Below are 25,443 nucleotides of genomic sequence, written 5' to 3'. Positions count from 1 at the left end.
TCAATTTATCAATGCCAATAATTTTTTAAGGGTTTGCTAGGAAGTGCACTCTTTTAATAGCATTTCATGATATTTACAAGGCCTTCAAGAACAAGTCCTCTGTGTCCTGACCAGATTCTCCTTCGCGGTGCCATGTTGAAGAATACAACGTGGGCATTCGGTAAGTTCGTGCATTTGTTTTTGTGCACTGCTTGTAGGTGCACCATAATCTTTATGAATTGAATCTTGGTTGATCGCATGTAGCTGTTCTATTTTATTGCCTGAGAAAGAATCCACACTTAGGTGCAGGACACATTGAGTACTACCTGTATTTATTGAAACCTATGTTTGTCCTGGGATTTCCTCCAAGTTGATTTGCTTTGCATGTTAAGTGGCTTTAATTGTATTGCTGTCTACTTCCCTCTTAAAGCTTTTAGACAGAGTTACAGGTGGATAACAGTTACAGGTAGATAATAGCCCAATAATCTGCCCGTTGCAGATTCTTGCGCGTGGTGATATTTGTTTCAGTTGTGGGGGCGCTGACACTCCCTGTAAAGTTGTTCCCGCTGCGGTGTGCACGTGCTTCGCACAGCAGCCGCATTTCGGGGGCACAACTATTGAGTGGCAGGTGGTACTGTGTTCGCAAGCGTTGATCACCACTATAATCATGAGGGTTAGATCGGTAGCACCGGTTGTGACACCTGGCGGCAAGCCTTGGTGGTGGCACGAGATAGTTGAGCGAGGGTTGTTTTGCGCGAGCAGTTGTCTCTCTCAGTGGGACCCCGGTGCACGGCACCGCGGGCTGTCTGCTGGGGGCACTTGTGGTGGGTCAGGCATTAGCGACACCGCCTTGTTTGTCATGTTGTTGAGTGTTGTGTAATATTGTGTAAAGTTGTTTTGCCTGTGGATCACAATTGATGTATAATAATTCGGCTGACGATATTGTCGTTCTAAAGATAGTTAAATAAAGGTGTTTTGTTTGGTTTGGTCCGACCGCGTCTGCTGTGTCCGTTCACTGCAAGAGCGTGCTCTCCACATCGAGACCCCACACAGTAAATAGCTTGTTACTTGAAAGCTTATTCCAGTCTGCTTAATAAGAACCTTTACTTTCAGGACTTCAACATTCAGTACATATACAGTAGTAGCACCTTTCCAATACATTTTCATAGACCCCTGAAAAGAAAGTTTTGTAGCTGGGAAACCTGTCATGCAAACATGCAGGTAAAATTTGGAAAAAAAGTACAGCTGAGAAATAAAACAGACACATTACACACATTTTTACTTTGGAGAAATTCATTCAACATGAGACAACGAAAAAATAAAGGAAGGGACGATGACGTAGTGATAAGAGAAGAGACTTCCAATTGTTAGAAGTCCATGCTCTTTCTACTCTCTCTCTCTGTTGTCATTCCTTTTATAATTTTTTCATAATATTTCAAGAGTTTTAAGGAATTAACTGGCCTAGCAAACAAGAAGTCTGGATTATTCACTAGTTTAAGGCTTAAAAGAAGTTATATGGGGGAAACGTTCAAGTGAGGGACGCGTAAGCAATGTTTCGATGCATGTGAGATCGGGTAGCTTCAAGAGATTATATATGATATTTAATGGCAATGTCACTTTTATCTAGTATATTTTTAAGTACAGATGCATTGTTGGAATTTTTTTTACTATTTTGCTTGCAGGTCTTGTCATCTACACGGGCCATGAATCAAAGCTCATGATGGTCAGTATGCCTGTTAGATCTTGGCAATGGCATGTCTGAAAAGTTTAGGGCACTGTACAATTATTTTACTGTTTTTGTCACCTTGCACAGAACTCCACTGCTGCCCCGTTGAAGCGGTCTACCGTTGATAAAGTCACCAACACCCAGGTACATGTCGCCTTTTGTTTTTGTACAATGTGAAACTTTCTTAAAAAACATAATTAGTACTGCATAAAAATGCACAAATAAAAACTGAAATTAAAGACATCCAAGACAACAGTGGTGACCTAATGGTCAAACCTCTGTTCAGCAGAATCGAATCCAGTGAACCTTTTTAATGTAGTCCATTGAGCTTTTGATGTTCCTACACATACTCCTAAAGCCTTATGTATTAAACACCTTAATGCAAAGCTGATCGTCTCTCTCGATTGAACAGTGGTTGAAGAGAAATTAATTGTACCTGTGTGATTGCATTTTATATAGATGAAGAATGACATGCTCTTTAAGTTCAAGTACTATGAGACCAAAATCGTAGTAGTGACTAGTTATCGTCCTCTCTATTAAAGATGTCTGTAATTCATTCCAGAAAATGTGGAAGCTCAACTAAACTTTTCTGTTTGCTCAATAGTATGTTCAATAAGGCTGTATATTGCAGAAATGTGTTATTCAAATGCAGCATGCAGATGCAAGCATTAGATGCCCTATGTAAAAGATATTGAGAAGGATAAATGTGTCGGTTATGATTAGAGTATATTAGGTTCTCTCTTGCCATGAACAACTAGTAAGTGAACAAATAAGTGTATTACATTTTCGATTTCCTGCAGCATGAAAATTATACTTCACATTTCTATTGATGGCATCATGTTTTATATTTGAAAGAGTTCGAATGGACGCCACGATATATCCGCATAAAAACCATAAAGTGGGAATGAGCTATGCATTTGACTTTGTTTTAGTTCAGGTCAAAGATGCAATTGGCCTGCGTATTGTTCTCATAAAAAGGTTAATTATTTACTCAGTGGGTGTGCATTTGTTATAAATGAGGCGTTATGAGCTTTTCATGTTTTTTTTTGGAGCGACAAACCCTGAAATTTCATTGAGATTTATTGTGAACCTCTCGTCAATACTTATAGGAGTGGAATTCACTTAAGCTTTGGTATCATTCTATGTGTGTGTATTTGCACGTCCATTGTATAAATCGGACTTTTCTTTCTTGTCAAGCATACTGTATGTACTGAAGTGTGTGATTCGTTGTGCAGATCATCATGTTGTTCCTGCTGCTGATAGTCTTGGCACTGATCAGCTCGGTAGCCAGTGAGATTTGGACTGCAAAGCACGCCGCCACCGACTGGTATCTAGGCCTAGATGGTTCGTGTTTTCACGTCTTTATTATTGCCTGTATTGCTTTTTTTTGCACAAATATGATGCTGCTACCATTATGGCAGCAAAGCCTACATTTTGTGGCCTGATATTCAAAAAAGGATACAGTGCAGTAAAAATAGTTAAAGCGCCATGTTAACAGGGTTAAATTATATGGGGTTGACGCTCAGTCATCCGAATGAGCAATCAACATAACTTTTTCTTGCTTGCTAAAATGATAATTTCATCTGTAAAATCTATTAGCTGATAATTTTGCTGGCAAGTACTGTCTGACTGTAGTCTTTTGCAGTTATTCACTATTTCTGCTATAGACTTTTATTTCTCTGAGTTGCCGGTTTTTTCTTATCAGAGTGGCCTCACATGCTAATGTTAGACAGATCCAGCATTATACAAACCACAGTTAGGTATAACTTGGGAAACAATTACCATTAAGTCATAATTAAGATAAAAGTTTCACCTAAGAACATTTTTGATAAAAAACAACCTTGATAGGTGATGCAAGAATGGGAGGGAAATTAGAGGCTCTTACATTTGTTTGAGAAGTTACGTTTCAGGCATTGCATGCCTGCAAATCTAATTGTCTGGTGAGCAACAGTCTTCTTATAGTTGTTACTAAAACCTTTAGTCCGCCGGTATCTCCTGGTGTTGTTGTTGGTGTTGTTGTTGGCTGTAAAGTTTTTTAGGAATTAGTTTCTCGACTACGTTTCTGTTTGGTGTGGTGACGTGCTTTTCTCACTTTTTCCTCACTAGGAACATGTAAGTAGATACAGCAACATTTTGCTGTTGATACTAGTCTACTTATTCATGGCTTGAACTTCTTACTCTTAACTTTATCTGTGTTTCTGCCTTGCATATTTCAACATCATATCGGGACAAAAAAAGAGAGAGAAAGAAAAGATTATGAAAATTTCGTTGAGACAACAGATCTGCATGTGTTAGCAGTAGAACATTACTTGTGTTTAATAACTGCATTCATTGTGATAGTCATCAGTTGTCAAGTCCTGCCTGAAGTGTTTATTGAGATGATCACACCAAAGGTCATTGCTGTTCTAAACAGAAAGCTCCATCGTCTTTGTCGAACAAAAAAAGTGGGAAGTGGGAAGTATTATGAGTGGGAAGTGATTTAACCCCGAAAGGGCTGAATTTTTCACAACATGCATGCCAGGAATGTGTAAATTTTATATTGCTGAAATAAATTCTTCAGATCATTTTATTTAAGAAAAAATTGTGTGAATTTTTTTTGTGACTGTTATGTGACAAATCATTTCGTGCTGTTACATACACATGGTTTATTTAAAGTAACATCAAGCAAAATCCTAAACAAAACCACTTTTATGATTTTTTATTAATAAGAAATATGCATTATAACAAACTAGCTCACAGACGTACTAAAATAAGTGCACCAGAGTTCTTTCCCGGTAAAAAATGTTTTTGCTCAAACACTAAACACTGGGGAATAGTCACCTTTGATTTGATTCTAATCATATCACCCGGCACGCTTTCGAGATGTCGCTCCTTCATCATTATCTAATAATAAGTCTGAACTCGTAAGTAAATCCTTGTCTGGCGAACTGAAATCCAATGAATCAGTTTTGGCAATTGGGGAATAGTTCGTATCGGAAGAATCGCCACTCAGCTCACTAGCAGCATAGCAACCTGTGTGCACTTTCATAGCATAAGCGAACTGCACGAGAGAGCGCATGGAAGAAATCTGTATGGTTGCGCACCTATCCGGACAACAAAACGAGTGAAAAAGCTATAATATGTCTTATCACCAATGAGAGGGGGTGAGATATGCCGAGTGCCCAAAACAGAAAACGCAACTACGGCGGCGTTATTCATGTACTGTAGCGCCACACAGAAACATGTAATTACGCCCCGGTTAGCAATAAACTAGAGTGTTGCAAGTGGTCACTCTTAGAAAGATTGGAAACCAGACAGTGATTAGCTATGCAAGTACAAGAAGCAATAACCACCTGAAATACGAAACCAAGACCAGCCGCACCACATGCGCATGTTCGGATGTACAAGCCAAGGTCGCTGTGCTGCTTTAGTAAGAAACAAGAAACGGAGAGGTATTGCCTCTTGAAAAAAATTGCATGTTTTCCCGAAGCATGGCAGCAAGTTTCAAGCAAGAAAAATGATCGATCATGCACACATTTCAAACCAGCCGCACCGTGGACGTGCTCGAATGTCATAGTGACTTCTGGCGCATTATCTTGCGAAGCATAAAAAAAAAGCAACTATAAAGAGACATTCATGCATGAAAACAAATTCCAGTTTCCAGAAGTAAGGTTTACACGCCAAGTAAGAAAAATGATAAAAAAAAAGCCATGAGTTTTAAACATAGACGCAGTGCAGTACATGTGCGATAAAAACCCTGTGGGCTATGTCAGGGGCTGCTGTACATGTACGGCAAAAATCTTGAAAAGGTCAAGCTAGCTTTTTTGGCAATGACTGCACTTTCTAATGACACCTTGGAAGGCCGACAGGCACACCAAGTTGTTCTGCTTCATGTTTCCTGATATAGGAAGAAAATCTCATGGCTTCAATCTTCTGCTAAAGCTTCAATCTATAATTTCCGGTTCATTTACAGTATTCAGTGAATATTCACATTTATACTCATTCCCGGAGGTCAGCAGAAATATTGCAGCTACTGTTGGGGATTAAAGGTTGTTTAGAGTTGTTTTTTGAAAACTTGTGTCCCAGAAGAACTTACATTTTATTGCAAAGACAAGGCCTAGAATGTGTCAAGCTGTTCACTGTGTATTCTTCAGTTTTTTTTTTTGGTTGTGGCAATGTTTTGCTTGCACCGTAACATGGCTTGCCTTCATACAGCCTTAATTCTCATTGTATCTCTCCCGCTCTCTGTTGCCCCCTTTTCCCCTTGCAGATCTGAGCAGCAACAGCAACTTTTGCTACAACTTCCTCACCTTCATCATCCTGTACAACAACCTGATCCCCATCAGCCTGCAGGTGACCCTGGAAATGGTGCGATTCATACAGGCCAGTTTCATCAACATGGTATGTGCATAATACGTATATATTTTCCTGAATATTGTTAATGCATTTAATGCGCCATCGGTGCTCCCACTGCATACATTTGCACTCGGGCACCAAATCATAGTTCCTTACTAGCCCGCAACCCTAATATGAAGATGTTTACGGCTTCCACAGCAAAGCTGTTTACACCAAAGGTTAGGCTGTTTGGTATGCACAGAAAAATTTTGCCAAGGTGTAGGAAGAAGAAGAGAGGAGGAGGAGAAGAAATAAATAAAACGGCATCAAGTTTCTTACCAAGGCAGGATTCCGACACTAGTGCCGATGGTCTGTAGGCTAACGTTGGACGTTAGCAGAACACACATTTATAAAAGAACCATATGATTGTGTTGCTATAGGCAAAAAAAAACAAAAAAGAAAGAAACAGAAAGAAAGCAAGAGAAAGAGAGAGAAATAGAAAGAGAGAGAGCCTAAAATTTGATTTCCTAGACTTGGCCTGGCTTTCCCAGGCTTAAAGCGCGAGACAGATGTGCGATTTTCTCTGCGATTCGGCATGCGGTGCGACGATGCGACTGCCGGAGTGGTGACGTTTTGTGACGTTTCGCGACTTATCCTTGCGTCGCACCGCCGCATAGCCGGTGCAGCGAGCGTCGAACCAGCTAGATATTTTCATCGCAGCATCGCACCGTCGCATGGCAGCAGCCAATCACAGCGTGAGCATACGAGTGGCGTCACGATGCTAGTGGCGCCATGTCCTTGTCGCCGCTCCCGTCACCTGTGGTCCAAGGCTCCAGGTGAGTCGATGGAGCGGTGCGAGCGTGGATTTGCTGACATCGCCGACTGCGGCGGCGTGACAAACATTGAGTACATTTCCTTGGTGACGTGATATTAATCCGGATTGAATAAAGTGATGCTTGAAGTGTGAATTTTCTGCACGACAACGCCCGTTTTGAAACCGCTAGCAAGATAGGAGATCGTGAGCAGCGATGCAAGGTCATTTCGCAGGTAAACACAGCTACCGGCGTCTCTGCGCTGGCTCGCTTCACTTCCACCTTTGCTCTTCACATCGATGGCATCGATAAAGTAGTAATGTATGCATGCTAACGCATTAGATATGAGCGCAATGCTTGATAGTGTTGTTAAAAACAAGCGCTCGATGACGATCTCGCGTGTGAATGGCGTAGGTGACGGCCCGGCGCCCGAGATGCTAGGCCTACCTGTCGGAGCCATGAATAATCAACTGTTGCCGTGGTTACGACGTGCTGGTCGTTCACGAATGTGATTTGTTAATTATTTTTATAGAACGAAGCGTGGCTGTGCAGTGTTGTTTGTTTTGAGCCTCATTACGAGGATACCAAGTCGTTCGACCCTGCATGCCGAGGCGCCGCATGGGGGCGGAGCCTGCCGCTGATAGCTCCTTTGTCCTCGTGTGTCCCGAAACGTCGCATGTGGCACGCCGCACAATGCGATGCCACATGCCGCATCGCACAGAAAATCGCACGTCTGTCTCGCGCTTAACTGCCCCTCCCTGTGCTCATGTGAGTATATCTAGGCTTAACTTACTAGTATCTCTCGGCCAGTCTTTGCAGGAATGCTAAGGAAAGCTGCCCAGCTTTGCTGCTCTGTAAATGGCCACTCGCCACCTCGCAATTAAAGACGAGGGGATGATTTTCTCCTCTCCTTCATACACACGACGCATTCTCCTCGGCCCTTAGTTATGAAATGCACGTGAATCGTATCAGCACGAAGCGCTAGAGCCTATCAGATTATCGTGTTTTTCGGCTGCACGCTGTTATCGCTGCTTGTGCAGTTGTAAACACACACACAAAAAAAGAAGTTTGATCGGTTCATTTTGCATGATATTCATGCTAGACAAAGAAGAACGGATGGGCGGCTGCACGGCACAGCAGTGCAGGAGACAAATCACATGTGATATTTCGTCTATATAAACCAATCCACTGAAATTACGCTGTAGACGTCAGGGAACTACTGTCTGCATCACAGAAGTTCGCAAGAAGGACAAAATATATCAGTTGAGAATATTGGTTTTTTTGTATTTGGGAGCCTGGTGAGTGGCCCTTTAAGGCTTGGAACTAGCGGTGCGAAGCGGGCCTGATATTTCTGTCACGCACATCAACACATCACACATTAAATTGCATGCGTTGGCGTTCTGTGGGCTCATGCAGCTGCTTCATATGCCTGTCTTGTCAGGATTCAGAGATGTACTACGAAGAGACGGACACACCCGCTATGGCCAGGACTTCCAATCTGAATGAGGAACTCGGCCAGATCAAGTACATCTTTTCTGACAAGACCGGCACTCTGACTTGCAACATCATGGAATTCAAGCGATGCAGCATTGCTGGCCGGATGTACGGGTGGGTGACATGCCAGTGCCTGTTCATTTTGTAGTGATGAACTTAACTTTATCTCTATTGTATTCTAAAAAGACAGTGTCACTATAAGCAAGCATTGTTTCTTACAATATTACCAGTGAAGTGCGTGCCATTGTCAAAAGTGAGCTTCCTACTGCGTGCTTCACAACGACTGGTTTGCTTGGGTATGGGTGTGTAAGAAGTCTAGTTTTGAAAACCTCTGCATGAGTGCAACTATTGTTTACTTACAGTTGTTATAACTTGTAAGAAAGAAACAAGACAATTGAAACTGTCCCCTGCTGAGTGCAAAACATCCCATTTCTGCCTCGTATTTTTTATTGCTTGATCATACAAAACATTCTATTGAAGTAGAAAGAGCATTGCTGTCAAGCTACACTCAAATTACAATGCTTGAACACCCTGGGCCTCCACATTGCATGTAAATGTACTTACGTTTCAATGTCACTTATATGTATGCATGTACAGTAATGTGTTCTTCCACAATGAATTTTTGTTTACAAGGATGCCCATCTTATTTGCAGCACTTTAGACGAAGGACTTGACCCCAAGGAGATTCACGATATTCTTCGCAAGAACACGGTAAGCTGTGAATTACAATGTTTGAAGCCATCACAGAAGGCAAACTATGCGAAGTGTAGGCAGAGGGCCTCCCTGTTCAGGGCATGTGACACATGGCATGCCACAGGGTTGCTTGACAAAGTTGTTATGTCACTGGGCTGACACTTTGCACACTTCGTGTTCATGAAAAGCATCGACGTAGTGGCAGGCGCAGCTATATAAGAAAAAAAAAATCGACAAATTTCAGGCGTAGCAGTATTGCGCGAATCTTGTGAAATGGTCCAGCGGAAGAATTTTTGTTCCACTCTCGGTCAAGATTTCGAGTTATTCGCAATGCGGCCGAAATATACTTCGAGATAAAGGAAAAAATATACATGTAAGGTATAGGCAAAAAATTCTGACTTAGCCAATTTTTCAGGATATGCAAGTTCAAGTTAACAAGGTATTACTGTAGTACCGACTCACCCCATACACCTCAGTTTTCCTTTTGTTTGTCTAGATGAACATTGCCTTGAGAGCTGCTCATTAGGTTTTGACCACGAAGCACTGTATGCTGTTGAACATCCACTCATGGTTTTCCACTATGCCCATTTATGACTTGGTTTGCTTGCTCCATGAATGTAAATGCTCTCTGTTTTCTATTTGGTCACTTTGCGGTGCACCTGTGAATGTGCGCATGTTTCTGCTGCTCTGCTGCTTTTTTTTCTCTTTTTTTTTTGCTTTATTGGACCTTGGTCACTTCTCAAACTACTCTTCTAGCTTTTTGCTCAGGGCCCACTTCCTGTATTTTGCTCAAAATGAACATTCATTCATTAATATTTCATATTTTGTCCTTCAAATTGCATTCCTAGGCTGCCACACCCTATGTGCGGGAGTTCTTCACGCTGATGGCTGTTTGCCATACAGTGGTGCCTGAGATTGACCCTGAAACAAATTACATCAAGTACCAAGCCGCATCACCCGGTAATAAACCATGCTAATTGTGTTGTAGGCTGGAAGTTTCTGTTACTGGTCGAAATGTGCTTGCAGTAATTTTTGAAATGTGCTTGCAGTAATTTTTTTTAGTTCCTAATTGTGTTGTAGGCTGTCATGTTTAGTACCTCTGGAAGTTACTGTCTTGAATGGTAACATATTCAGGGCATGAATTTTTGCGATGCCAGATGCATAGAATGTCATGTTCTCCTGTGGGAACGTATAAATTATGTGTGCAGCAATTACATTGCTATTCACAAATGCATGTCAGCAAAAATAACGCAAAACAGGTGGCAAATTTCCGCGTTCTTCATACCTTGGTTAAATGGTGTGTCATGAGATGTTGCTAGCAGTAGCGCTGTTTGCATTTTGTCATTTTCATACTCGCACACATTTGTATGCTAGCATGTATCAAATGTGCTGCGATTCTTTATCGATGCCTCTACAGGTTTTTTTTTAAATAACACATGCAATTCTAGAGCGGGAGTCAGAATGCATGCGACCTTCACTATGTTAATGCTGTTATGCTATCCAATTTCTCTATTTATCCCCCCTGTACCTACAGAATTAACGCCGTTCCCCTCCAGCATGTTTCTTCATATAAGTACCTCGGCGTTTACATTACCAACAATCTATCTTGGCACACGCATGTTACCTACATCTGTAATAACGCTAACCGAACGCTAGGATACTTATGCCGCAACTTTTCTCGCGCTCCGCTGTCCCTCAAAATTCTATTATACCGATCACTAATTCGCCCAAAGCTTGAGTACGCGTCCGCTATATGGGATCCCGTGCAGCAAAATTTAATTAATGCGTTAGAATCTGTTCAGAACCGCTCAGTTCGGTTCATTTGTTCTAATTATTCCCGTACTGCTAGCATATCAGAAATGAAATCTAACCTTGACCTACCCAATTTAACTGTCCGGAGGAAACTGGCGCGACTGCATTTTTTTCATAAGATATTTTTTCACAATCCATCAATGAAGCGAGACCTCATTTCACAACCGTCATACCACTCATCGCGCATTGATCACCAGCATAAGGTTGCCATTCCGTTTTGCCGCACCAAATTCTTTTCAGCAGCCTTCTTACCGAAAACAGCCGCCGATTGGAACCACCTTCCCTCTTCCGTTGTAACAATAACAGACCCTTTGTTATTCAAGACTGCAATTTCTCAGCAATGCTTGTAACTATACGCAGTTTCCATTATCTATCTTTGTCTTGTATGTGCTTGAATTCTTATACATTTTTAGTTGACTTATGTTGCCTTCCTGATTTGCGCATCTGACACTTGTTTCTTTATTTTGTCTTTTTTTTCTTGTGTGTTATAAATGTTGTACCCACCCCCTCTGTAATGCCCTACGGGCCCTGAGGGTATTCTAATAAATAAATAAATAAATAAATTGCTCATTTGGAGTCTTAACATTGGTATGTATTGCATTTAGCAGGAAGGTCTTCATCTTCTTTAGCATCTGCACTAATTTTTATTTGCAAATTTTTCTAGGGAACTTGTACTCATTAAATTCTTTTTTGAATTGCCTCGTCTACTACCTAAAAGTACTTGCTGAGGAAGTTGCAGTCATTGTGAACACGTTACACTGGTGAAATATGAAAGTTTTTGTTTCCTTTAGCTGTGCGCATTGTATTTTATGTTTCAGACAAACATTGATTCTTTCGACAAGTTCAGCGTGATATGACGGTGCGCGGACTGATACCAGTGTGTGCGAAGGGATAAAATGGTAGTCATTATTCATTTTTCAGATGAAGGAGCTCTTGTAAAAGGGGCCCGGGAGGTCGGCTTTGTCTTCACAACCAGGACGCCAACACATGTGACAGTGAACATTGTGAGGCATCTTTCATTTAATTATTCTGTTTTGCTTGTTTCCTTCCTTTGCACTTGCAAATACAGTGGGATCCCTTTTCGTTGCCGCTCTAAAAGCATCAGTATACATAGACTCTCAGTCAATAAAAATCTTGTAAGCGGATCTGCTTCTTAAGTGCAACAACTTCCTTCTTACATTGTCGGTTTCGTACTTCAATTCCGTCCTATGTTCACCTCTCACTAAGCGGAACACCCGTTAATTTTCCAGAACCCTTAACGAGAATCTACAGTAAAAAAGTGAGATTGACTTAGATTGGTTTATAGCACATCTCGCGTAGCAAATAGGCCACTCATGTGCCATATAAGGTTTTGAAAATGCTTCTGACAGCACCACCTCGGAATTATCTCGCTGACTTGTCTCATTCGCATAAATTTTTCCCATCTATCAAAGAGGCTAGTCTCTTCTTTAGTCACCTATAGAAATGGTTACTGCTCGTTAAAAGATCGCTATGGGCAACTCATCAGTTTCTTGTGCATGAAACAACTTAGGTGCCACTGATGTGTTGGTGATCCTGCTCACTGGAATAAATTGTGAAAAAAAAATGGGGACACTGCAGAAGGAACACAAAAAATTAAAGACAGGACAAGTGCTGTTCTGTTTCGTCTTGCAAGTATATGAAATCACTTAACTTTCCACCCTCCTACGGGATATTTGAGCTATTGTTTCTTTTGTAACTAAGCTATCTTGTTTACCAACAAGTGAAAAAAAATGTAATCCGCGAGTCTAGATAAAATGCTTTTTTATTATCTAAATGCAGATATTGTTCTGCAAGTTTACTGTCATTACTTCTATTAAAGTATAGTTGCTCTAGTGCGTTCATTTATGTACATTCATTTATTTAACAGAAAAGTGTCTTGAATGTCTATTGCCGTTTTTGCTATCACTTGAAATGTTAAGAGAATTAGATAGCAATCTTAGAGTACATTTTTTATCTTTGCTTTCAGTTTGGTGCAAATGAGCAGTACGAGATCTTGAACGTCATAGAGTTCACGAGGTAAGATTTTCATCTCTGCACCTTTGCTGTTGCAATAAACCAAAATTCAGATATGTTTAATGAGCTCAGTCTTGTTAAGCAATGTTTAATGAAATCGGCTTGATTTTCCTGATTAACCTGTGTTTATTTCTTTTGATTTGTTTGCACACCCGTCATTTCATTCTTTCTGTGCAGTACCCGGAAACGAATGTCTGTGTTGGTGAGGACGCCTCAGGGAAAGATTAAGCTATTCTGCAAAGGAGCGGTATGCATTCGTTCATCACAAATTTGCGCGTTTTTCGTGGTCTAAGAGCATGATCCCGGCAGAGAATGCTTGCGTTATAATAAAATGCTCGGCCCAGCTTCACTGTCTTATGGAGTGGTGCCTAAGTTACTTTTAGGTACCTTAAACAAAAAATACAGATGAGGTGTGTTGGCATGGTATTAGGTAGGCTGTCACCCTTGCCTATTCAAAGTCGTGCCAAAGTTGCCAGCCTCGTAGCCTCGCACACGAGGCTATGAGGCTGGCAACTCTTTACAGCCACTTCTAAAAACTTCGTATGGCAGAAGACTGTAATTTGGTGTCAGTTGCACTTTGTAGAACAATCTTCCTGTCTAAATAATTCAAAGTGAACACTTTCCTGTTAACCTGAAACACTACTTTAAAGACCCGTATTAATGTTTTCAATCATATTCAAATATGTCATCAGCTACCAGCACAAAAAAAAAAATAGGTGAACAGTTGAAACTGCTATTTTGTATATGTATATATCTGGTAACTTTTTTGTATGGATTCTTTCTAGCTTGATGCTAAGGACACAAATGTCTTCCATGTACAGTTAAACTCCTTTATATGAGGCATGCTTCAGGCAGCAATTCTTGTTTTTTATACGAGATGTTTCTTATAAGCAGGAGGCCTCGTATGCATTTTCCTGTCCCCCATATTTTACTGTAGGCCTACTGGTGTCTCTCATACCCATTTGTCTCTTATATCAGTGTATCTTACAAAGGGGTTTGACTGTATTTATTGATTGTATTTTTTTGGCAGTTTGACTGCATTTATTGATTGTATTTTTTTGGCATGGAGAACTCAATTCAATTCAAAGCCCTTACAAATTTGCGAGTCCCAGTTAGTTGTGGCGGTGATACAAGGCATAATGGAAAAAAAAATCGTTAAGTCAATTGCAATTTGCTCTGTGAAATTTTGTGCACGACCCCTGTTATTACAAACGCCTGCTGTAAATCAGTTCCTCGGGGTGTTTTTGTCATACAACTGGATTCTTTGTTGGCGGTATCAGCCTTTTTCGCAGTAGCTCACGCAGTTTGAGACTTCACATTTACTGTCTTTCAGGACACTGTCATATACGAAAGGCTTGGAGCCGAAAGCCAGAGTTTCAAGGATATCAACCTCAAACACCTCGAAGAATTTGCCTCCCAAGGTCAGTGCATCATTATTTGAAGACAGAATTATTTTTGGGTAGTTTTCATTTTATGGAGATGTATGCACGCAGCAACACTGTGTCAGCTGCATTATTGGCCAATATTTAGTACATAGATGAATCTGCTTGCCTTAATCGCCAGAAAGTTCAACCTATGACTTCTTCTTTTGCATCTCTGCTATTAACGTTGACGCGACTGGCATTTTCTTGCAGGTTTGCGAACTCTGTGTCTTGCGGAAGCTGACATTTCTCCGGAGTACTATGAGGTAGGAAATTCGCCAGGTCTCTTTATTATGTTTAACTGACACAAGCCATCTGTGAAAATACTCTTTTTTTATTAATTCTTTATAGCTTCATATTACCCATACCCTGACCTCTTCATCTACATTGAAATTGCTACTTGTTTTGGTGCTGATATTTCGTGACGAAATTTATTACCTGATTTTTCGCATTGCCTCATTTGGTGTAACAGTCGGTGTTGCTAATTAACAATTTTGTTTGGAAGAAATGAAAATCCATCATTTAATATCAGTCTTGACTTCCGGAAAGCAACTTGCTCAGTAGTCTTTGACTAGTACTATTACCATCTGTTGACAAGTTAAAGAAAAAATAGTGTGAATAAATAGTGACAGTGACGTTAATGAGCCTAGCTGCCTTTTAATAATCTTAAAAAACCTATTTGTAGTCTCTGCTGAAATGCTTGGAACAAAATAACATGTTCACGTTTACTAGTACACTCAAACCTCACTATAACAAAGTTGCATCCAACAAAAAATTGAATTTGTTATAGCTTAAAATTTGGTGTAAAGGTTAACCCTAATGCTATATAGAGGCCTCAGACTATATATCCATTGATCGAACAAGGCTAACCAGACTAAAACATCCCCAAAGGCTAACAGAATACTGGTTCAACGTAGACTGTTTCAAGTACGCTTTCTTTCCATTAGCAATAAGGGATTGAAATTCTCTAGGCAACTCAATAACTGGTACCATGAGTTTAACAGAGTTCTTAAGGCTGGTAGAAAAGAAAATTGACACGATCTGACTATAACTTATCACCGAGTGAATGTGTGTATCAACTCATTTGTGTTTCATCTTATCGCTAAATCATTAATTTTTGAAAAGATTTCTAATGAAGAGGTTTTTTTGTAACCTGTAATATCAAAACCTGTACGGTATGTTACTTTTGTAAAATGTATGCGTTCCTTGTTCATACTTATTCAATGAAGAATGTATAATGTGTACTACACTCCACCGACTGTGTAACCCCACATTCCTTGAAAATATCTTCATTGAAGAAAACTTAAGTCCGGTGTCATGCCATTTTGCAGCCATGTTTGTGTCACATACCGTCGTACATAATGGCAATGTTGTCCCCGCTAAGTTCCCTCACTGCGAGCTCCTTCGACATCACAAGATTGGCGCTGACGTCATCCATTGCCTCATCACGAACTTTCCGGCTGACGGGTGTGAATGACTTTTGATGCATTGGCTTTTACAAGCCAATAACTGCCGCAAATCAGACCAGCTGCTTGTAGCCTATTCCTACAGTGCGTGCTGCACAACTGCTTTCACGTGCGAGCAATGGCTTTTTTCATTCATAACAGAGATAAATACACGAGAAAAGCATTTTTCAGCTGCTCGACAAAACATGGAGCCCGAAAATAGGCTTCACAGCACATACAGGCGCGCAGCGGCCAATGGCAGTTCCTGATCCGTACCACGTGATAAGTCAGTCGCGGCGCTCAAAAGACTTGCAGAAGCGTGCTTTTTTATTATTTCTTGCGCTGCATCAGCAACGGAACTGTTGTTATTTGAAGAGTGAGGCTCGACTCTTCGGCTCATGCGATCAACAATGGTGAGCGGCTGCGCATTATCGGTGGCAAGGTGCTCGAAGACTGTACACTTTGGGCCTTTTAACAGGCACCTTGTGCTCTCTAGATGCAACTTTAAAGCATTTCCAGCTAAGTCTCGACCTGTATTTTTTATTTATAATTGTAGAGGTACTAATCTTATCAAAAGAGGCGAAAATAAAAAAATCTGTAATCTTGAAGAAAACTCGAGTTTTTCGACCCGCATCTCCCCTTAAGAGCTCGTCTTGGAGCAGTCAAGCTGCGCACATCAGGATAGATTGTGCTCTTCCTTTAATAAACTTGCACTGGTTCGGTAATATTTTGCGTTTGTTTTTTCTCGCTTATTAGAGCATGACGCGGTCGTGATTGTATGTATACACATCACAGGTAGGTGACTTGCATGTTTGTGGTAACGATTTTTGCGCAAATTTTTAATACTTTCACTACAACTACTTTTCAAAATAGCGAATGATATTTAGCAGTTGCTTGAGATTCAATGTATTGAGACTTCACTGTATAACTTGATATTTTCTTAAATGACCGCTTTCTTACTTTTGGTATATTATCTTTCCATATGTTAGCACTGTTTCGGTGTCCTTGTCGTACAGAGTTCTGGAAAATGCATTCCCCAAAGATAATCTCGATCTCAGTATTCCTTGTCTCGAGACTCGCGTTACATTTTCGTGCTTTTTTTTTTATCTAGGAGTGGAAGAACACATACCACAAAGCGACCACGTCCCTGCAAATGAGAGAACGCAAGATTGACGACGCTGCGCAGCTCATTGAGACGGTAAAGATGCACGCCTCTCTTAAAACGGTGTCAGATTACCTGTGCAATATAGCCGCGAGAAAATTAGAGCCTGATGAATTGCTGTTTTTCACATCATTTTATATCACTTTGGTTATAGTGTTTTGTTCCAATCGCAGAATTTGTCTCTCCTGGGCTCTACTGCCATTGAAGACCGGTTACAAGACGTAAGTATCAATGGTGTTGAAGTGCTTGAATTATTTCGCAGTTGCTGTTGTGGCCTGGATTCACCAACTCTCATAATGTATTTGATGTTTTATACCTATTGTCCTGTAAGAGCGATAGATGGGAAATAGATCAAGGCTCCATTTCTTTTTTGTAGGTGCAACCTAATGAAACCAATAGACAATAAAGCTAAGAAAGGGCTAGGGGACATTACTTGTATGTGTTAACTGTAATGCTGCAATTTTCACACGAACGGAAAGGAATGAAAGTCGATGAAAAATTAGTTTGCCACAGATAGGCACTGAAGCTACAACTTTTGAGTAACGCGTTCGATGCTCGACCAATGGAGCTACAGCAGTGATCACTGTCCCACCAGTTTTATTGGGTATTTATGTTCGGTGTATTTCTGAGAGTGTCAGCCATCACCACTCGCAGCCATGGTGGCAAGTGTAGAACACTCTTTATGTTGTCAGCTGGCGTCACGTTGCACGGGATCTTATTAACAAGCTTGTGAAGCTGACCATTGAAACCCCGTGTACTACTTATGGCATAAAGTGTGGCAGAGCGAGACCCTCATTATGAATGATCGAAACTGAGAATAAACTCTAAAGATATTCTTATGCCTGAATTTGAGGACCCTCATAGGTACAGATTGGTCAGGGTATTTAATTAAGAGCTGTAACCGGTGCTCCTCCTCACAAATCCTCCTTTGATGTGGTTCCTGCCGAGCCTGTGAATCGTTAACTGCTCATCGCAGTCGAGTGTTTCTGCGATTCCAACCAAGATAGTCTGGTTAGTGGATAAATGTCAGAATAAGGACTAGCAATAAGGGATTTCTTTAAAAGGGAATTTTGCCAAAGTGCCTTTCTACACATTTAGCTTTGCTGAAAACCATTATTTACATGCAAAGTGAGCATGAAGTTTTACACCATGATGGCACTTTCGAAGCTTCTGAACGCAAGTTTCTTATCAATTAAGATGCGTGCTATAAATGGCTCGTAAAACTACTGCTGTGTTGAAATACTGTACACCCTCATTAAATCAAACCTGAAGGGACCAGGAAAGTGTGTTTTATTTAAAAGGAGTTTCATTCACTGAGAGGTGAACAGGGTTGCAAACTTCAAGTAGAAAACTAATCATATTAGAGGTAGTTGTCCAATAAGCAAGCTTGTTCAAAAAGATCTTCGTTTACTGAGAGTCTGCTTTATGTGTGGTGTGCAATTCTGTGCAAATTTATCTTTGCCACCTCTACAATCAAGTCACATCAGTTCTTTGCAGATTGTGAAATTATTTAATATTACTGTGTTTACGTGATTGTAAGTTGACTTGAATATAGGTCGACCCTCCTAAAATCCCAGCAAAAAAAAAAAAAGAACACGAACAGATTTCGTTAAAAAAACTTATACTATACAATGTCCCCAAAGAAAACAATGTCAAATTCCTGTTTGCAAAAAAGCTAGTTGTGCAGGAAAAAGTTAAGATCAATTTTAGGTAAACTTTATAACCGAAACTAGCTTTCGATTGTAGATCGACCCCTGAACTTTGGATTTCAAATTGAGACAAAATTAGTCGACTTACAATTATGTAAATAGGTAAGTTTAAAGCAAGGCACTGCAATAAATATTTTTTTGTTTTTTTCTTTTACAAATAGGGTGTTCCAGAAACAGTGGCTGATTTGCTGAAGGCTGACATCAAAATTTGGGTGCTGACAGGTGACAAGCAGGAAACTGCCATTAACATAGGTATATTGCGCTATTTTCTCCAGTGACTTGAGAATTGTTGCAGTTGATTTTAAACAACTTCAGTTTACCATGCATAAAAAGAAAGTATATTTCTCATAAGTTTTGGATACAGAAATCACATACTATCCCATTACTGATGTCAGTTTCTTGGAACAGCTCATATCTGTTTGCACTTTCTGAATCGAGTAACTGTGATTTCAAATTTGTCGTGCATTCATGAATGGCATACAAGTAATTTGCACCAATGCAGATCGTATACCACTTCATGTTTCCCACATAAATATGTCTTGTTGAATACGTCTTTGGGAAACAGCATCGCCTCTGCGTCCTTTGTTTTCAGGATACTCGACAAGGCTGATCTCTCAGTCAATGCCACTTCTAGTCATTAACGAAGACAGTTTGGATGTAAGTCCATGCTCTATTCATTATTTTTTGTCTTGTCATGATATGATTGCTTTTAAATGGTGCTGTTATCTTTTGTCTTCAGGGCACACGAGAAGCCATTCGCAAGCATGCTCATGACTTCGGTGATCTCCTGCGGAAAGAAAATGAGATTGCTCTTATAGTTGACGGAAAGGTAAGAGGTCTGAGGTGCAATTTTCTTTGGACTTTATTTACCTAAGCATTGCTCGCTTTTTTCTTTGTCATGATAAGTGGGGTAAACAGGGCACTCATATTAAAAGCTGACAGTGTTGCAAGTAACGAGCAAGAATAAGTCGTTAAGTAATGTCGGTGGAGCTTACATCTTTGTGTTGACATATCCAACTGTGCTAGTTACTACTGGTACTAATACTAGCTGAAATCTGTGATTGCAATGCCATTAAGCCTTTCTTTTTAAAACATTATTGTATGCACTTCAAATCTTACGCCTGAGAACACGTGTCAGTCGTTCCTTTCAATCGCAGATGTTCTTGCAAGTGCCTGTATGCATCTACTATGATTACAATATAAGTGAGACCGCAGTCTAGAACAAAGCATTCACAGACCCCCACAAGACTTTTACGAAGTTCTAGTGCACTTTCATAATTTTTGCCCCTGAGTGTTTGCGCACCATAAAAGCTGCAAAGCCAAGTACTGTCTGTGCAGACGCTGAAATACGCACTGTCTTCCGATGTTCGGCGAGACTTTGTTGACATCGCACTTTCCTGCAAAGTCTGCATCTGCTGCCGGTAAGTGGTTCACTCGAATATAACAGTACACTGTTGTCTCCAAAGGCATTTCATGTTCATCATGCATTAAAGGGACAGTAATGGCGAACTTCAAGTCATCACAGACTATTAAAATATAATTTTTAAAATCTCACAGCACTTGTTTCATGCCGCGAAATTATTTAAGAGTAAGTCACGTTTCAGGGGTCTTCATACTAAATGAGGGTATCAATATGTTTTGAATGCTGACACCAAGTACCTTACAGAAATGACCCATACATGGATATGGGAAAGGCTGCCCTTCAAATGACTCATTTGGCATTGAAGCTACACCCTCCTCCTGTCTTATCACTGTCCTGGCTTCTATGGAACTAAATTTTGTTACTGCAGCCATGTTCGAGAACCCTGTTTTAGACATTTCTGAACATTAATCTGTCACTCTTGTCTATATTAGTGTTTGTTTCTATTGTTCATTCAAACATTAGGCGAGTACTGAGATTGCTTTGTTGTTCTCCCTAGGGTGTCCCCAATGCAGAAAGCTGAAGTAGTGGACGTGGTTAAAAGTACTACTCAGTGCGTGACATTGGCTATTGGCGATGGTGCCAATGATGTCGCCATGATCCAGGCGAGTTCTTAATTTAAAAGCACCTTTGGATCAGTGGTAGTTGTACACTGCAGGTGCATTGTGTGGGATCTTTGTGATCACTAGCGACAAACCAAACTTCTCTCTTCTGTACTTTTGGCAGTAACTCAGAAAGTACGCAGCTGAGCTGTAATATATTTGTCAGTTGTTTGCGCTTGAAAGCGAATGTGTAGTCATTCATTCATTCAGTGACGAAAGTGCTGCTCCAATCGCTCCTAACTGCTCCAAAAGAAAGTTGCTGCTCCGTACTGCTCTAAACAGTAATTTTTGTTAGTAATTGCTCCAAACCTGCTCCAAAATGCCACTGAAAGAATGATAAGGATGAACTTTTACTCTTTGACCGACTCATCTAAGGAAACTGAAAAGAATCTGTGTACTATCACAGTGTGCTACTAGTGTGTAGCAATATCAGCTCTGATCTCATTTGTGTGACAAGAACGGACATATTAAAAATATAGCTCATTAGGCTGTTTTTGTTTTAAATTTTTTTTCTCAGTTAGACATGCAGGTTAATGTGGTGAAATGTAAAAATGAGCAGGATTGCTTTTATCTTATACCGATTATCTACTGCTTATTTGGCAACAGTTATATGGGACTGTAATTATTTCTAAAATGAGGTGCTCAGCTTTTCCGGTTTGATTTGATTTCCGTCGCAAATGCTAGTATTTTAAACTGTTTCTCATTTCGCAGCTCAATTTTGACAACCTGCAATTGTTTGCTACATGAAATTTAAATTGATTGTCTGTTAAATATGTCTCGTAGAAAATATTATTATTTAGAATATGCTTTGACAATGCTCTGAACTCCAATTAAGGTATGGCAAACTTAATATCTGCTCCTAAAACGCCATTAGCTGCTCTAAACTAGCATTCTTTTCTGCTTCGGAAACGCTGATGGCTGCTCCAAAGCAGTAGTTTTCCTGCTCCAAAGTATGCTTCAAAAATTGAAGAGGCACTTCCATCACTGTTCATTCATTCAAGCAGAGAGAAGGCAGCACTGTATGTGAATATGCACGGTCAAATTATCATTGAAATGAAGTTTAATTTTCTTTGGAATTTACCTTAATATTTCCTTTGCAAGTGCCTTTTCCTTGTCGGATCGGCTGTTTATAAACTCTGCATTCGTTGTTGTTATGAAAATGAGGCTTCTGAGTTACGAACAGTACTTTTGTAAAATTAAGCACTTTTCTAGCCGAGGTTCTTGTTGGATAAGTGGCTTATCCGAGGTGATCAATTCAGGCTGTAGTTTTCTGCTGCTATTGAGCTGTGGTGTCTGTTGTACCTACTGTGAGTATCGATGCTTTCAGCTGAATGACAACTTACTTTTTATTTTGCAGTCTGCACACGTAGGTATTGGCATCAGTGGCATGGAAGGCTTGCAAGCTGCCTGTGCTTCTGACTATTCGATCGCACAGGTGAGGGATACTGTTTTTCCAAAGTTTGTTCTTTTTTTTTTGTAAGCATAATAAAACTGCACAAAGCTAGTCCAGTGCTGAACATTTATAGAACCCAGCCTGTCAGAGCTGCTTATCCAATCTGCATATTGCTATCTGCCACACCTTTTGTTTTTGCTTCTGATTTTAAGTTAATGTGTTCCATCTCATTGAGACTTCTGAAGGATGTAAAAAGGTACATATTGACAGTGGGTTACAATGATTTTGAGAGGTGTAACATGCAACCTACCATTGGTTTTTGAAGTACAAGAATTTTCAGAAAGCTTGTTTGCAACAAACATGTGCGAAACACGCCACCCAAGCATGTTTATGGTTTCTTATAAAGAAGGAAAGCTATGGTGATTTTGAAGCTGTCATCGCATAGTCTGCTAGAATAGAGGTTAGGCTTCTTAATAAGACCTGTATTTTCTATGCTTTGATGGTGGCAAAAGTTTAATAGGAAATAATATTCTCTTTTGCATTCAACTCCCCACGAAGTTTCGATTTCTGCGCCGTCTGCTGTTCGTTCACGGAGCCTGGAACCACAACCGAATGTGTCGTCTGATTCTATACTCATTTCACAAGAACATCTGTCTTTACGTCATTGAGGTGAGAACTCATTTGCTTCTGTGCTCTGTCGAAACCTTTCTCAATTTCCAACTGCTGTACATCTAACTGATTTGTGTTTGCTCTTATCGGCAGTTGTGGTTTGCGGCAGTGAGCGGATGGTCTGGACAGACATTATTTGAGAGGTGGTCAATCGGCATGTACAACGTGGTGAGTAGAGCTGGTAGTGTAGTCCTGTGTTGAAGGCAGAGCAGGAAAAGGTGGGATTGGGTGGGATAGGTTCAGAAAACAAAATTTATGTTCGTGTCTTTGAGTACCTCTTGTCCTTAAGCTACGGTGTTTGTCAAGTATTCAAGGACAGAAATGACTTAAAGTCACACTTTCAGTCAAGAACTTAATTATTCGACCCTAATGTTTTACAATGTTGTCTTTACCACTGCATTCTGGACTTGTCATGCATCATGTTATTTATTGGTGACGGATGATCTGCCCTTCCATTAATTCTTTGTAACCTGTCCCAGAATAGCATGAGTTTTTTCATTGGATTTTTTTTTTTACATGGAAAGCTGTTTTGAGATCATTACACAGGTTCCGTGCAGTGCCATAGTTGTCCACTGCCACTGCCTGTGTTTGTAACCATTATTGCACGAAATAAAAAAAAAAAGCTCAGTAAATAAGAACACCAAGGACACAGTGGGATTCGAGCCCGGGCCCCCTGCATGCCAGCCCAGTATTCTACCACTGAGACACCCCAGTGCTTGAGACTCCTTTCTGGCCTTAGGTAGGCTTGATGTCGGGAAAGGTATCGTGCTAATACGAGTAATAAAGCATTTTAGAAATGCAAAGGAACAGCCAGGTACCACACAATGCCAATTGCACGAGTGGGTCGTTGAATGCTCCAACCCATTACAATAGCTTGGTCTTGTTCACCTGTTAACTGGGGCGGATACTCACTGCGGCAGACTGTGTGGATTACAAAAGCTTCTGGCATGATTCTTCATCATGATCAGCCCGAGCAGAAAATGATTGCGCGGTATTTCTTGCAAGTCTGGAGCAGATATCACCCTTCTCCGAAGAATGATGAAGGATGGCATAGTGAATGCCTGGTTTCTGCACAATGATTGATGGCATAGTGGGTACCATGCAATTGTGCTTGCAGGAGCTACCCAAAGAGTGTTAAAAAAGGGTCTGAAAGGTCACTGTTCCAGCTTCCCCTGTGACAGTGCTGCACATTCGGTGCAGGCATGGCGTATTTTTTTTTTATATATGCTACTGTCTTTCAATCTGCAGATTGTGCAGGTTAGCTGGTTCATGACGAATATGTTCATTTTTTTTTTCGTTCACTTTAAATTTGCACTGAACTTCTAAAATTTGCAATTCGCACTAGCCTGCTCTTTTACAATTGCAAAATTGCTACACTCGCTATGAGAATATGTTTGGTAAGCAAGAAAAGAAGCCAAAAGAAAATATTGGTGATGACACTGCCTAGAAATTCCAGCACCAAACACGTGACCTCACATATTTCGATGCTGTCCACGAGGGCCTAGGTTGTTTCATATTGGTAAAAATGAAGTACATTGTCCTCTGAGGGAGCCATAGACTTTACGTACCAAGTTTTAAAAAAAAATTGTTGATCTAATGGCACCAAAATACAAAAAAAAACTTTAAAATTCATAACATCACATGCAGAGATTTCACCGCAAAAGTAAAACGTTAGTTAGACCTTACATTTTTTATCTCATAATCAACCTATGATGGTGACATTAATGTTGTCAGAGTTACTGAGTACAATTTACCAATCCGAACAAAATCACTGTTTCATTTTAGTGTTTCCTTAAAAAATCGGTAAGCTACTATACGCAATCTAGACAATGATTTTACTTTGCAGATGTTCACCGCCGCTCCTCCCCTTGCCATCGGTCTCTTCGATCGCACCTGCAGCGCAGAAGTGATGATGAAGTATCCTGCCCTATACAAGTCATCTCAGAATGCTGAAGGCTTCAATGCAAAGGTAAGGTAGCATCATTGATAGCTGTACTGTTGAATTTCGGTAGCTGTCGATAAAAACTCCTGTCAAGCTGTGGAAAACAAGCTTGATGTCATTTCTGTTTCAAGGTGATCTCTATGTCAAAAAAGACGTCTGACAGCAGTGCTCAGGCACAGTCGTGATTCAGTCTGACATTGGAGAAGAAAAGTAAAAATGCATAAATTATAAACTTTTCTCTCATTCCTGCTTTAGGTCAAACATTCTATAATTGTCCCCGTGCTTTTTCTTGTTGTCACATGTTGGTTGAAACTATCACAGTCACATATCAAGTTTTTTTCATTGAAAGCTTAACACTCCTCAAGGCGCAGCCGCAGTGCCTTGCAGCTTTGGACATGAATTTGTAAAAGACAAAGTATTCCATTGAATCGAGGCTTGCACTAGAACACATATTACAGGGCTGTGTAAAAAACATCGCTGATCAACCTGCAGGCATCGGTATAACACGAAGGTAGAACGTGTCTTTACAGAGGTTGTTGAGCGTTTATTGTGCATTGTTAGAGCAACAGCAATAGATTGCTAAGTCATGTTAAGAACAGCAAGCAACTCAAAATTTGCAGCGCACACCTCAAGTAGAAAGCATGCACGAAATGAGTATACAGAGGATGAGCGCGGACTAACTGTTGTCACAGTTCGACACTTTAAGAACGCTGTATAAATAAAAGGACGCATGCAGCTAGCACCAAATATACAGAGGACAAGCGCGAACAACTGTCACAATTCTTCCTGCGTCATGTGTCAGTAGCGTGCTCCTTT

General features: G+C 40.4%; 1 protein-coding gene across 12 annotated transcripts in view; it reads left to right on the top strand.

The window, feature by feature from the left end:
- Positions 1–25,443, top strand: part of ATP8A (ATPase phospholipid transporting 8A1) — a 111,469-nt gene that overhangs the window by 60,129 nt on the left and 25,897 nt on the right. For all 12 annotated transcript variants that reach the window (XR_012888050.1, XM_075881710.1, XM_075881694.1 and 9 more), the window contains 24 exons: positions 81–160; positions 1,662–1,702; positions 1,793–1,849; positions 2,941–3,049; positions 5,955–6,085; positions 8,273–8,439; positions 8,979–9,036; positions 9,867–9,978; positions 11,752–11,834; positions 12,818–12,867; positions 13,042–13,111; positions 14,198–14,285; positions 14,499–14,551; positions 16,842–16,928; positions 17,066–17,113; positions 18,763–18,853; positions 19,194–19,258; positions 19,341–19,430; positions 19,940–20,022; positions 20,521–20,626; positions 21,981–22,058; positions 22,575–22,685; positions 22,779–22,853; positions 24,532–24,654. Coding sequence is in view for 11 of the 12 variants with exons in the window: in XM_075881710.1 (XP_075737825.1) it covers positions 81–160; positions 1,662–1,702; positions 1,793–1,849; positions 2,941–3,049; positions 5,955–6,085; positions 8,273–8,439; positions 8,979–9,036; positions 9,867–9,978; positions 11,752–11,834; positions 12,818–12,867; positions 13,042–13,111; positions 14,198–14,285; positions 14,499–14,551; positions 16,842–16,928; positions 17,066–17,113; positions 18,763–18,853; positions 19,194–19,258; positions 19,341–19,430; positions 19,940–20,022; positions 20,521–20,626; positions 21,981–22,058; positions 22,575–22,685; positions 22,779–22,853; positions 24,532–24,654 (2,056 nt within the window). In the remaining variant the exon portion in view is untranslated. The remainder of the gene's footprint in view (positions 1–80; positions 161–1,661; positions 1,703–1,792; positions 1,850–2,940; positions 3,050–5,954; positions 6,086–8,272; positions 8,440–8,978; positions 9,037–9,866; positions 9,979–11,751; positions 11,835–12,817; positions 12,868–13,041; positions 13,112–14,197; positions 14,286–14,498; positions 14,552–16,841; positions 16,929–17,065; positions 17,114–18,762; positions 18,854–19,193; positions 19,259–19,340; positions 19,431–19,939; positions 20,023–20,520; positions 20,627–21,980; positions 22,059–22,574; positions 22,686–22,778; positions 22,854–24,531; positions 24,655–25,443) is intronic.

The sequence above is a fragment of the Rhipicephalus microplus genome, chromosome 2 (genome assembly GCF_043290135.1).
Source record: "Rhipicephalus microplus isolate Deutch F79 chromosome 2, USDA_Rmic, whole genome shotgun sequence".
NCBI classification, from domain to species: Eukaryota; Metazoa; Arthropoda; class Arachnida; order Ixodida; family Ixodidae; genus Rhipicephalus; species Rhipicephalus microplus.
This window is presented reverse-complemented; position numbering and strand designations above follow the sequence as displayed.